The sequence below is a fragment of the Lutjanus erythropterus genome, chromosome 1 (assembly GCF_056507025.1).
Source record: "Lutjanus erythropterus isolate fLutEry1 chromosome 1, fLutEry1.hap2, whole genome shotgun sequence".
NCBI classification, from domain to species: Eukaryota; Metazoa; Chordata; class Actinopteri; order Lutjaniformes; family Lutjanidae; genus Lutjanus; species Lutjanus erythropterus.
Genome location: NC_139317.1, coordinates 37,688,587 through 37,703,535, shown reverse-complemented (window position 1 = coordinate 37,703,535; position 14,949 = coordinate 37,688,587). Strand labels below are relative to the sequence as shown.

The window sequence follows — 14,949 nt, the reverse complement described above, 5'->3', positions numbered from 1 at the left end:
TGTGACCATGGCCCATTGATATAATGGCCCTGCCGGCATTAGTGATATACTGTACAGGTGAGCCTCTGGGAAAGAGTGGAAGCGTGGTAACAGAGCGGGGGAGAGGGAGGTATAGAAGCAGAGGACGGAGGGGATGTTAGCATGTTTTTTTCTAAATTACACAAGAGAAGGGAATGGAGATCTGAGGGCTGTGAGACAGAGGAGCTGCTGCTAGACTGCAGCTCAATACAGATCTTTGTGGTGCTGCCTAAAGAGAGATTACAGAGCCGTATTCCTGGAGCTGTTGTGGGTGTGAGAAACCAAATGGAATGAAATGAAGTCCAACAAACATTGATGGGCTTTTCCTTTCCTGGATTTAATGACAGCTTTTTGATTCAACCCTCTCACTATGGCACTGGAACCTGTGTCTAATTTGGGCTATATTTCAGCATTTATTATATTCGAGCCAATGCTTATAATTTATGTGTCAAATTGGCCATCAATCACTGGCAATAATTCGGATAATATTCTCGTTAACTCCCACTCCTCGTCCATCAATCAAAGGCAGAGCCAGATACCCGCTCAATTGCTGGAGCAGGAGTAAATGCAGATTAAGGTAGGGGGATCCTGGGTAATCAGAGGCCTCATCAGCATGACTCAGTCATGAACCTTTGATCTAGTGCAAACCAGCGATGGCAAGGCCACGGGCAGGGCTAGGAGAGTCTCAGGGTGCTCCAGTGGCAGCTGCATTCAGGACTCAATCTCGTCTTAGCTTTGCCTCACCGCCTCGCATCACCAAAGCCAAACACTCGGAGAAATTTTAACAATGTCATTGTACCACACCCCATCGGCCCTGGAGGCAAGCTTACTTGGGCTCAAGAGTCACTCTCTCCATAATCATCCCGTCACAGAGAGAGAGACAGAGAGGGAAAGAAAAAGGCGGAGGTGGAGGTGGGGGACAGACGAGAGGCAATCCAGCCGAGCAGAAGTGGCTCGCATCAGTATTTATAGACTGATGTCCCACATCTTGTACTAGCAGTCCAAAGTGCAGAAAGCAACAAAAGCAACAAAAAGGTCTGAACGATCCCAGAAAAAGATGGTTTACCCGTGTCCAGATCGAGGATCGAAGCTTAAACAGACAAAAAAAAAAAAAAACAACCAATCTTACCTTAGTGGGATGGATGACATGAAAATTTCACTTTACTAGACACACCATTCACTCAAAAAATAAATACATACAAGGGGCACCCGCTTTTGTCCAAGGAAAACACTGACCCAGTGAGCAGGGACGTTTCCAGACTCTTTTGACTGGGGTGGCCTAAGTGGGGCATGAAGAATGTGCGTGCACACACACCTACGCATGTGCACGCCCACACCCACACCCACACCCACATGTACCCATCAGTGTACCAGTTCTCATATCTACTTTGTTTTCATATCTTACAGTTTCTTTCTGTGTTTTCTTGTGTTTAGATATTTTATTTAAGAAAACAAATAGTGCTACCAATCACCACAGAGTGACAGCTTTCAAATATCACAAATATAACTCCATTGTACTCCTTTCCTAAGGCCAGTGGGCAGCAACATTTACTATCAAAAGAGCCATTTTTGGAAAAAAGAAAAGAAAAAGTTTCGGGAGCTGCAACTATTAAATTCTCTCTCTCTCTCTCCCTGGAGACTTTTCTTTTTTTTTTTTCAAATTTGGCATCCATAGCTAGCCCAGGGAGACTCAAGACCAGTCACCAGCAAAACATTTAGAAGAAAAAGCATTTTGTCAAAGGCTATGACCCACATTTTAGCTGTCAGTATATATATATATATATATATATATATATATATATATATATATATATATGTATATATAGCCTCTCACTGGACAGATAACCAAGCATACTTGAGGATAATTTGGGCGGCACATGAGTTGGTCAATCTGATTTCAGCACACTTCAGGAAATGTCCCCGTCAATGAGTCCAAGCTGTGATCTCTAATCAGTTTCACCTGAATGTCCCTCTAAAGGAGAAAACAAGGAAGAAGGATCAGACCACTTCAGACAAGTCAGTCGCAGAAAAGCTTCTGCTATTATGGGGGCAACACAGCAAACATCACTTAAGGTTTATTAGAGAATATCACCTCTGCTTCTACCAAAACATCCTGCAGATTACACCACCAATCTGATACCGCTGTGGCCCGTCTTGTTGGGAATCCTGTCAAACAGCTTGTTTGGAAGGATGAATCTTGTATTTCTTTTTCCCTCAGCACATAAACACACAAAGACAAAGCTATTTTTTTCTTCTGGACATATCAGTTTCCTTTGGTGAATCAATAATCAAAGCCTTTTTTCCTTTCCTGTATCACTGTCAGTCCTTGCAATCTTGCAGTTGGGGTCTGAATTGATGAATATTAATGGTTGATTATCAATTCTCTTTGTGCAACAATACATACAATGCTGTGGCGGATAAAAGCCTTGGACAATGGGATGAGGGATCAGTCAATTTAGCACATCTGCACTACAATTCGGCAGACTGGAATCCATCATTATCAATCCTCACACACCATATGCTAAATGATCGCTGGGAAGTAAAGGAGTCGAGAAAAGTTGCCTCTGAGGCTGCGAGATATTCCGGCGCTAACTGCCATCAATCTGCCTCGCACTACAAAGGAAACACATTCTGATTTCTCTTTGGTGCAAGCACAGCAATTTGTACACTGTTTGTCTTTTGTTGGAAGGCAATATTTTGCCTTTAATGGCCTGATGTAAATGAGTTGCTTCTTTGTATGTTTGAATAATTGAAATAGCTTCGATTGAAGAGGCTAAACAGTTGGAAACCTTGGCTTACATTACAAAAGGTTTGGGTAGGACTCATGCCAAAATGAAAAAAATGGTCTTTATAGTCTACCGCAGTGGATTTCAAACTTTTTGTATCCATGGCAAGCCAAAATCTAAAGGCACACATTTATTACAATCAGCCAACCTAACCAAAATAGGCAACGAGAACTAGCCAAACAGAGGCAATGTTCTTGGAGTGTGGGCGTCAATCAATCAGGGCATTTGATGTGTCACGCTCCAATAATTCCTAAATCTACACGAATGGTAAAAACTGGGGTTCGCATTGACAAAAAGTTCTTAACAGGACATGTTTTTAACAGGTATATATTTATCTCTGTACTGGGACATGAGTGCCTACAACATACAGATGTAGTAAATTAAAAATTTATTCTTAATTTTTTTGTGCAGTTACATTATTGTAATAATAAAAGTATCAGTGCACTTGATTATGTTTTTTGATACTGTATCAACTCTCAAAAACACTCATAAACATTTTCTATTGTTTTTACTCCCCCGACCACTAAAAAGCAGTGTTGTTATCTATCATCGTTTGGCTTGCATAAAAAAAGCATTTTTTTAAAATCTCAGATTCACACACAGAGGTGTATTCTTTACCTTGCAAAATGCAGGCTTCAACATAAATCCTGTGTTCACTTGCACGGTCAGGCAAGTGGGTTAGAAATCTACTTCGCCAATTCTTATTGTTGAGTTCTGGCTTTGAGCATTGCAATGCGTCACAATATATTGAATCGTGAATCTTGATGCGTACTGTATCGCCAGATTCTTGTCAATGCACATATGTGATTGTCACAAAATCCCACAGCACACCGTCTGGGGACGACTGGTCTCCCGGAGTCTCATTTTATTTTAAAACCCAGGCTGCACTCTTCCATTATGGTTGTGCAATGGTAAATCAAGAGCTGCTTTGCCTAAAATTACCCTCTCCTTGCCTTCCAACGGTCTACATGAGAGTCTTTACGCGTTGAAGTGGTATCTCCCACTCGTCGTCAACAATGAGCCAACGGTCCCCCAAGCTCGGTCCATGTGAGCGATACGCTCAAGCCTATCTACCTTCACACTCCATTTGCCTATTTCTATTCTTAATGATGGGTTATTTCTGAACGGTCCCTGGCTCATGATGAGTAATCCTAAAATCCCTTCCAACACCGTGTTCATTTTAAGCTACAGCCGAGCAACAAGCTTTCACAGCTGTCTCCCCTGCTTCACTTTAACAGGTACTGCATGTCTGCCTCCCCGACGCCAACGGGACTGACGGGGGCTGACGAGCCGCGCCGCTCAGTGAATCACAATGTCAAGAAACGACGCGCTGAAGAAGAACAGCAAAAGGGAAGGGTGCTGTCACGCCTTGTGGCCGTCCTTCTCGCTCTTCCACACCTCCGTCCTCCGCAAACCCACCCACCCCACCCCACCCTCCTCTGCTTTCCTGCATTTATGCTAATAGTCTCTGCTGAGAGAGAGAATGCCGAGAATGACACAAGGTTAAAAATCGATGGCACAATCTCTCCGTGTCCCTCTCACAAACACTATCTCTCACTCTTGTTGTTGGGGTAGTTGAGGGGAGCCAGGGTGAAGACAAAGATTGGGGATGCACATATAATTAAACCTCAGAGTGCACCACCAGCGCTACAACACTACAGGATGGACTGAGTCCAATCTTGGCTTGGACTTCCTTGATAATAGGCCCACAACCGCAGACACAGACGGCCTCAAACACACAGTGTAGGAAATTGTGCAAAACACACAGAGAGCTGTATGACCCATTTGAATCACACCTCCCACCCATTTGATTCATTTTTTAATTAAGCGTGAGAAACTGAGAGAAAAGGGGAAGAAAAGGAGACACAGGCACTGTGAGGGAGAAGAGAGATTTATAGTCTTAAACCAATACAGTGCCATCTTGGTTTAACATAGGACTTATCTTAGCTCTGCCAGGCATACTCATGAGCACTTAACCTTGCAGTGAACGCAACCCATCATCATCGCCTCGCAAAAAAGGCAAGCCGAGTTCTTCTTCAGCCAGAGCTGCCCCCCTACCCCGCGCCCAATCCCTCGCACGTCCTTCAGCAGGAAGATGCCTCTACCTATGACTAACCTATCACACGGTCAGGTTTGTTGCAAAGCATTAACCAAGGCCTTGAGAGAAAGCACCCTTCAGGACTTGGAAAACAACTTGATTCTGAGCCACCAATCCTTTGTTGACAATCTCAAGAACACGTCTTACAGACAAGATTGTGTGTGAGAATTACGTATGTAAGAATTATGAATCACAACTCCACATTTGTCATCATTAAATCCCATCTTATGCTTATGTGGCCTTCTTTTTTGCCTTCTTTTTCTTTTTTTCCAGCTTAAATATTCAGAAATATACAACAGCTTGCCAGGTTACACGTCGATTCTTTGATGCTGGATATCTCACAGCCGAGCTCTAACCTTTAAATTCCAGAGCTCACTGTGTATGGTCACCGTGCCCCTGATGAGTATTTGTTTGTTTCAGCATCCTGAGCAGCCATTGTCGAATCCAGCAGAGGCTGCCTAATTGACTCGCTTGAAAAATTAATGCATCACTTAACAGCATTTTTGTGTTCGTATGGTATTTAGCAAACACAGGTGCAAATCCCGCATGGTGGCAAATGTTTAATTGATGCAACCATATGACAATGCTCGAGATAGTGGAACAAATAAATAAATAAATGAATAAAAACAAGAGGAGGTGAAATTAAAAGTATTCTCCTGGACCACAAGTTACTTATTTTTCTTGCTTCCTGCTTTTTTTTGTTTTGCTTTAGTGCTGCCAACTGCCATGTGTGAAAAGGCTGGAAAAATAATTTCAGTGCACTACAACGGTAATATGTCATAAACAAGAAAGGCATACCCACCAATTATCAAATATTAGGCACCAAACACTGTTTGCAAAAGCTATTACTGAACAAGATCAAATATTATGCTTGATGGCCTGCGGTCCTGCCCATGCCAGAGTGGCTGGGTGATATTCTGGGGGAGGGAAAAGCGAGCGGGCTGCCAGGCTGACTCTCCCCAGGTGAGTCCCAGCAATGAGCTGTGAACAAGCTGCTTTGGCCGGGGCTGGCCAGCAGCCTTCCCCCTCCCATGAAACCTGCATGACACAGGCCAGGGAGCAGGTGGCCCTTAGCCGCAGGATTAGCCCGCAGTTCTGTTCATTACGGAGACGAGATGCAAAAAAGTGGCCATAACTAAAACAGGCATCTCTCATCAGTGTTATGCGTGATCACGTGCAAGAAAAACACAGGGATGGATATCACTCAGGGATTTTCAATATCGATACCGGTACCAATAGCTTGGCTTCAATACCGTCTCTAGAACAATACTTTTTCAATACCAAATCAAAGGCTGGGCAATATATCGATATTATATCATATTGTGATATGAAACTAGATGTTGTTTTACATTTTGGAGATCCATAGATCATGCTTTGGCATACATGTTGTCTTTTCCTGTATTTTAAAGGCTGCATTACAATAAAGGATGTAATTTTCTGAATTTACCAGACTGTTTTAGCTGCTCTATTATTTGCCACTTAGTCATTCTATCTACATTATTGATGATTATTCATCAAAAATTGCAATGTGTTAATGAAGGAAGTTAATGATTAATCATTCATCAATAAATAACTGATAAGAATTTTGCCAATTAAAAATTAATTAATCGATAAATAAACAATAGTCCAGAAATGGCAATAAATGCACCTAATCTGACATTGCTTTGTTTGGCTCAGGCATTTGTTTAATAAGGAAACTTAAACTGAATCTTAAAATGAGGAGGAAAAAAGACAAAAAGATGAATATGAGAAAAATGTGAGTTTTGTATCTAATTAATTATAAATGATTAATAAATTCCTGTGATTTTTAACTATCAGTTAAGGAAAATGCCCAAAAATGCAAAAATATTTTGTGAAAGCATCTGTAGTCATGCCTACAATATTGTTGCAATATCGATATCATGGTATTTGGTCAAAAATATCACGATATTTGATTCTGTCTATATTGCCCAGTGATAACACAACAAACTCTTTTTTTTTATCCTCTCAGTTACTTCCATGCTGTGGCGTATACAACATGTCATCAAACGCAACTTATATGACTGATAATTATCAATATCGACTGATATGAAAGTTCACTATTGTGACTATGGGTTTTCAGCTATATCATCCAGGCCTATCCAAATCCATTTGAACAAAAAGAAAATTACATCACACATCACAGTACAATTACTCACTTTAAAGGAAGAATCTGTTCAAAGACCTGGTGGTTAAAATAAACAAAACAACAATTCGCTTCTCTGGGCTTAACGTTAATGTAGCAGGGTTTTTTTTTACCTTATGTCAGAAAGCCAATAATCATTATTATTAGATCTTGGTACAAACATGCTGCATGCTTAATGGCTCACTGACGCTGAAGCGATTTACTCCATAGCAGGGCTGCAACTGACGATTATTTTCATTGTCAATAAATCTGCCAATTATTTTCTCGACTACTCAATCAGTTGTTTGGTCTATAAAGTGTCAAAAAATTGTGAAAAATGTTGATCATTGTTTCCTAGAGCTGAAGAGGTCGTCCTCAAATGTCTTGTTTTGCCCACAACCCTAAAGACATTCTGTTTGCTCTCATAAAGGAGTAAAGAATTCAGACAATAGTCCCATTTAAGAAAGTGGAATCATACAATTTTGACTTTCTTTTTTTTTAATTACTCAAATAGATTAATTAATTATCAAAAGAGATGACGATTAATTGAATAATCAATGAACTGTTGTAGCTCTACTCCCTAGGTACTGAAATTTGGTATCGAATGGCAAGGCATTTTTCAATACTCAACAGTATTAAAGCAATTTGGTCAGTGCCATAAAAATATTGAAGTTCAGTACCCAGAACTAGAAAAACATTGGCGTGTGGGGAAAAAATGGGATATTAAAGTTAAAATACGAAAAAATGAAAGATGTCCTTTTGTCATGCATCTATACTTTTTTATGAAAGATAAACTGTGCTAAAAGGCTAAAATGACAATCTGTGTGATTTCAAGGACATCCAACACAGCAAAAAATGTTGCCACCATTATTTGATGGGAGTTTAATTATTTCCAAAAGCATTCCATGACCCCCCCGCCTTCCTCCTCGCCTCCCTCCTCTCTCTCGTCCCCATATCTCTGCTTCCCCTTGACAACCAAAACCCTCCCACTGCCCATGGGAAGAGAAAAAAAATGGAGGGAGCATTCAAATGGCCGAATTAATGTTTCCACACGATAAGCGAGCTTAATATAATGCTGACAATCACAGCACTCACCCTGCCAACTAGAATTGGATCGGGTCCAGAAAATTCCTCCAGCACAAACATTTGATTCCAAACCCATCCTCTCTTGGCGCGGCTCAGTAATCTTTGTCCTTCGCCAAGACCGCTCGCCACCGCTGCAGACCCACCAGTTTGTGTACTTTTGGACTGGCCTATGATCGGAGTCATAGACACACAGGGAACACAAGTAATCCACACCAGCAGCAAGGACATCCACAGATCCACGATCATCTCCTCGGACCGCTTTGGCATCCTGTCGTCGTGTGTTTTGTTTGTCTGTTTGTTTGTTTGTTTTGTTTTCACGAGACTCTTTTTGCTTGCGCTCTCGTCTCCAGCTCCTCCTATTCAGATCAACAGCTCCTTCTTAGATAACAAGAAAAGGTTACTTGTGTCCTCTTTGAACGGCACAGCTCGCATTCATGGTGTGATAAAGGTCACTTGCATGGCTTGGCATGCCTCCATAGCAGTTGGTGAGGGGGTGAGTCGCTCAGCACAGCATCCATTTGGCGTTATTCCGAGGGGGAGACCTATAAGGGAGCAATCACAGTTTGTTAGTTTGCTTTTTGGTCTTGTGAGGAGTTGTCAGGAGGTGGGGGGAAGAAAGAGGAAGGTGGGAATAAGAAAGTAGGGTCAAGTTAACACTTGAACGAATCAGATGAGACAGCACAGAGACGGAGAATCTGTTTCTACGAAGAGCAAAAAGACGAAAAAAGGATTAAAAAAAGGAGGGAAATTCTCATTTTAGTCTAAGAAGTCAAGATGTCACTTCATCATTACAGATGATCATGCCATGACCCTTTATCCAATCTTGTTTTCATATTATCCTGCTACAATTGGACAACAAATGGGGATGTCTGCACTCTGAGGCTATTCAGCCCACAACATCAGATTGCCTTGCTTTAATCTGTTGTTCTGGGGATTATCCAGGAAAAGATTTTCAGCAATTACATGTTCCTTATGATTAATGTTTTGACGATAAATGTTTTGGGGGGGCGTAATATTGTCACATGCTGCAATCAGATTCCTTGAAACATCTGCGCACTCTTGCATGCAGTGCAATAGTGTCAGTTTTTAGATAGCGAGGGTGGCTGCAGGTGAGCTCCACAAAGTCAACAGTGCTGGAGCTCACTGATATCATGGTAATCCAGATGAGATCACTGTGAAGGCATTCAGAGACATCAAATATGTGGTGTCACATCAGAAGTACTGTCTTCTGATAAGCATGGGCAGTAACTTTTTTTTAAGAGTGAAAACAAGCAAATTAAACACACCAGAGTGACACAACTGTAAAATGAGATAAAAGGCATGCAGAAATGTAAATTTTGCCCTTTAATCAAAAACAGTTTTAGCTTTTAAACCTCCGTTTAAGCAGCTCAGTCGGTTCAGTGTACAGCTGATGTGCATTATTCACCAGAGGGGAGAAAAAGAAGCACAGACACAAAGGCTTGAGCTTTGAGTTGTCCTCAGCTAGAACTGATGATGCAGGTGGACATGCTATCACAGCACTGAAATGGCTTGCTTTCAGCACGGTGTCACTGTTAGTTCTGCTAACTTTTACTACACACACAGTGTGTCACTGCGGTCATAGGCTGAATGCAATTCCAAGGACAATAGGCTGTAACGTATTCCACCTGAAGCCAACTGCAATATCATGAAGTGTGGAGAGATCAGAGTTACTGTGACACGAACCCGGAGAGTAGAAGCCGTGGCAGGTTAATAAAAGAAGAGGAAAAGGGAGGAAAAGAATAAGATAATGTCAATTTACTTGGTAAAATTTAAAATTGTGGATTGCATAAAATTAAACAATTTATAAACGGCATTAAATTGTGTTTTTCCTCTCTTTTAGTGTATTTTAAGTCACTGTGGTGCGTGACTAAGCAGGCGGTTTCAGCACCACGGGGGTAGGACAGCTCCCCGCCAGAAAGCAGCCGGTCCAGACAGCTCAGCCGAAAACCGTGCGCCGGCAGCAGAGGAGCTGTCCAATGTAGTCTCCTACACTGGAGCAATACCAACATTTCTCAATTTACTAGCCGCCTGGTTGAAAATAAATAAATAAATCCACGAATTAACCCACAAAGTTTGAAGCTCATACTTCCCTTTTACGCGTCTGCACTAGTCTGCAGCACATACTGTACCAGGATTACCCAAATTCGCCCTCTCTCTCTCTCTCTCTGAAGTTTTACGCTTTGAGGAGACGTTGTTTCCAATCAGTCGCCTCTCTGTGCAGCAAATGTGGCACCGGAGCGCATAAGCAGCTCGATTTAGTGGGAATAAATCACACACAGGCAGCATACGTACGAGTTACACCGCGACAGATGCGAGTGAAATGTGAATAAAGAAGGCAGCCTAAGTTGCAGACCTCTCTGTAGACTCTGTCGCTCCGTGTCATCTCGCTCCTGCCGCGGAAAAAATGCACCGTATCCCCGCGATGGAGACAGGAGGCTACACGAGAAGTCCTGCTCTCAACACTAATGTTGATCAGTGATACCTGTTAGGTTTATATAGCGCGGTGACGGGCTGTACTTACTAGTGAGACTTGCATCCTTTCCCGCTGCTGCTGCATCATTTCACCGTTTTTTTTCTCCTCTCCTTCAAAATACGCAAAAAAGAAAAAGTCCGATGCGTTTCATTCGAGGCGGTGGGGGAAAAAAAAATGAGCAGAAACGCGGAGGAGTGATGAGGAGAAGAGAGGAGAAGAGGAGAGGCGAGAGGCTAGAAATCCTTCCTGCAGTTTGTCAAGGCGTCAAGGCGGAGTGACAGTGTTGGGGTTGTGTGTAGTTAAGAGCTCCGACAGGCTTGCTGGCCGACTGGAAAAGTGAGGAGGAGATGGAGGAGAGATGCACGGTGGCGAAGAGAGCCTCCCCTCCGCGCCGCTCATTGGGTTGATGAGGAGCCGGGTCAACAGGCGCACAAATGAATGCATGCCGCTCTTCCCCGGCGCGGACGCGCAAAGGTTATCGTCTCAAATTGCTGGCTGTAGCTGCAGAAATGACATAGGTGTGCGCTGATAAAATTCCCTCATTACATTTTCTATATATTTCACTATATTCTCTATAACTCCTCTATTTGTTGAGGCGACGGCGCATGAGTTGGCCCTTACTTCTCTCGGTTATTAGTGAAATGAAATAGGCCGTGTGAGCAAATGAAACGAAACCGAGGCTGCTCATTTACACTGTCATTTGATAGGGTTAAGCACTGGACAGATGGACGCACACACTGCAGCCCTGTTGGCAAAACAGAAAGTAAAACACGTCATGTAGCAGACCTGTTTTTGTATTCTTGGCACATTCATGTGAATAAATTCTGCACATAAAAAAAATAAAAAAAAACTAAAGCACTGACTATTAAAAGACAAGGAGCCGGGAAAGTGTTACACAGGTCTTAATAAGACGCTTAGTGAAAAGGTCATGCTCATCATTGCATAGCTGAGGGTGAGTGTTTGTGTGCGAGTGCAGAAGAGTGTGTGAGTGACAGGAGATGGAGGGGGAACATGCTGCTGTCCACGGAGAGGGCCCTCTAGTGTTTGTCCGGCTGTTAGGCAGCAGCCAGGCAGGCCTTCAGGGAGCAGATTTTTATTAGCGCAGCAGGAGAGGGTGGTCAGTGTGCAGTCTGACACACACGTGGCTTTTTTTCCCCCCCTAGCTGTGAGAATCTCTTTATGAAACTCATCCCAGCCCACCTGAGCTTTAAACACCGCCTCGGCATCCCTTTCCTATCCAATCGCAACCGCCTCAGCCCCACTGCTCAGAGGCAATAAAAGTACACACATTCTTTAAGAAGAAGTAAAAACAATTGTAGAAAAAAAAAGAGAACAACTTATTCAATTTCTTTACTCAATTAAAAGTGAACAGGCTCTGAAATGAAAGACACTTCTGTCAGGTGTTTCTGTGCAAAGCTGAACATCACCTTTTTTCCACTGTGGAGTTGTTTTAGTCTTATTTGGTCTTGTTGTCTTTTATGACCTTTTCATCTTGTGATATCTTTTAAATTGTCATCTTGTTGCATCTTTTATATATTTTTTGTCTTGTTACATCTTGTTATGTTGCCTTGTCTCATCATTTCCATGTTTTTACATTTTGTACGTCCTTTTTGTCTTGTTATGTCCTTTATGTTATTTTTGTGTTGTTACTTCTTTCATGTTATTTTCTTCTTATTATTTCTTTTGTCATTTTTGTCAGGTTACAGCTTTTAAGTTTTTTTGTCTCATATTTTTTGTACACTGTTTTTATCTTATGTCATTTATGTGATTTTTGTATTGTGACATCTTTCATGTCATTTTCATCTTACATCTTTTATGTCTTTTTTGTCATGTTATGTCTTTTATGTTATTTTCATCTTATACATTGTTCATTTCATTTTAGTCTTGCTCCATCTTTTACATTTCATTTGTCTTGTCATGTCATTTAGGTCATTTTTGTCCTGTTACATCTTTTATGTCATTTTTCATATTTCTCTTATGTCATTTATGTCATGTCTTTGTGCCATTGTCCCATCCAGAATTAAATAAGTCTTGATGCTGGGAAGGTGGCAGGAAATGCTGCAAAAAAAAAACAAACAAAAAAAAAACTATCAATAATTTACCTCAAATGCATTAAAACTAAAGCACCAAGCCTGTCTGGAAATGTACAGAGTAAAAAGTACATATATTTGTGTTGAAATAGTGAGTAAAAGTAAAAACTTGTCAGAAAACTTAAGTAAAGTACAGATACCTGAAAACTCTACTTAAGTACAGCATAGTTTTCATACTTGATTACAGTGCTGCATACATATTCAGTGATAACAAGTCTCAGGTCAAAGAGTGAAAGAGTTTGTCTGCGAGCACAACATGTTATTGTACCTTACCACCTTAACACAACAGAGCTGCTCCTCTTAGGCTCAGCCTAGCGGAGGCCTTTTGACCCAAGTGCCAGAGATCCCAATTAGCAAAGACATCAAGTCTACCATTATTTATTTCTGTACCATTTAATTTCCCTCCCACTCATGCTTTGATGTTGCAGCTGCGTTTCAGATGGGAATTCTCCAATCATCTTTTTTTAAAAGCTCCTGCTGCATAAAACATTAGACTGTAAATGTTGAGCTATGTTTCTCATGCTCGATGTGAATGAAGATTTCATTGACGGACACTCGCAGCACATTGGATAAGTGTGGACAGAGTTAAGTGTATCAAAAGGGCTGCTCGAGGTGGGTTAATTTAAAATTACTGTAAATGTTTAAGGTAATAGACAGCCAGAAAGCACATGACAGTAACTGAAACTGTTGACATTATTTTTTAGATGCAGTCTAATTTCTCTATATGCACGGTCTAAACAGGCTGTGGTCATTCCCAGTGCTTCAAATATAGCAGCTTGGTCAGTGCCCCTATGCTTCAAAGTATGGCACTGTTAGATATCCTTTGAGTGTTATTTCTGGAGGCGCCCCTCTAGCATTATGTTTTGGTGTCCCGTCCATAGAGTCCATATGTGGAGAAGGGTGGAATGGATGGATGGCTCAAAAGAAGACCTGATTTTCACCCAGGGGGCCGTGTGCCTCATGTAAAAGTCAGCGTTGACTTTTAAAGTTACATTAAGTAGGCAAGTTACGCAAATTTTCCCTCTGTCACTGGTTCAAATCATCCCTCTTTGACTTTCACCAGTTCATTAGCATCAATAAGCCTCAGTCTCTCAAGGTGTACCCCAGGGTTCAATGCTCGGCACCCTCCTCTTCATCCTCCTCTATCTGCCTCCCTTTGGTTACATCATACGCCATTATGCCGTCTGTCTTCACTGTTATGCTAATGACATCCAGCTCTACGTCTCCACCTAGTCTATTACTGCTGCTGCCACTCACTCCTCCCTCTCAAACTGCCTCTATGATATAAAAGCCTGGATGTAAATTAACATCCTCAAACTCAACAGTAAGTTACATTAAGCAAGTGGCATAACCTAATCTAACTAATGTAATAAGTGTACTTATGAAATTTCATTATGTATATTATTTAAAATGTAATCATTACTACATTAATGAAATATAAAAAAATATATAATAATGTTTATTTAATGTTTATTTTACTTTTGCCGTAATATTGTCAATGGGGTTTTAAAGACACCTTACAAAAGGGGAGGCCCAATCATAAACTAACATTATTTGGGGATTATTGGGATGGAAAAGTTCGGAAACCTCAACGTACACAAGTTACATCATGTTAGTCACATAAGCTACTTAATGTTCACTCAATTCCGTAACTGGCATATTTATTTTAACCCAAACCGTGATCTCTTCTTAAACCTAACCAAGTAGCTCTTGTGTTACATTGCTATGGGCAAAAGGGAAACAACATTTAATTTTTTGTTATGTATACACATAGAAGAATAATTACGATAAACTAAATCTTGAATCTTGCACTGAGATTATATGCCTTTATTTTGAAAGTCTGCTCAGATGTCAAGCATGAAACTTAAGTCCTGCTTACAGTAATATCAAAACTGTGCATTTATGTTATTCATGGCATGTTCTATAAAACGTAGTGTAAAAGCTCCATTGGAGTCAGGTGGCTCTTAAACTAACGTATCATTCAAAATCACCTTGTGTGAGTGGAGTTTGGTGCAAATGAAAAGGTTCCAGCCTTAAATTAGTGATTAATTCCACTGACATGGCCCCTGCCAGTGATCAAAATATCAGATAGCTTTGAAAAAGGCAAAGTAAGTGAAGGGGAAATGGTCTTTAGAACCCAAGCATCCTCGATCGATCATTAGTTACTGCTTTGTCAGTGGTATTAATCACAGAGCTGTTGCTGTGTGTGCCACAGACTTCCACATCTCAAACTC

General features: G+C 41.2%; 1 protein-coding gene across 1 annotated transcript in view; it reads right to left on the bottom strand.

The window, feature by feature from the left end:
• The window catches only part of cdh8 (cadherin 8), a 149,208-nt gene extending 138,252 nt beyond the window's left edge, over positions 1–10,956 (bottom strand). The window contains exons 1-2 of the mRNA XM_084721261.1: positions 10,674–10,956; positions 8,141–8,673 (exon numbers count right to left, since the gene is read on the bottom strand). Coding sequence (XP_084577387.1) covers positions 8,141–8,398 — 258 coding nt within the window. The 5' untranslated portion in view covers positions 8,399–8,673; positions 10,674–10,956. The remainder of the gene's footprint in view (positions 1–8,140; positions 8,674–10,673) is intronic.
• Between the last annotated feature and the right edge of the window lie 3,993 nt (positions 10,957–14,949).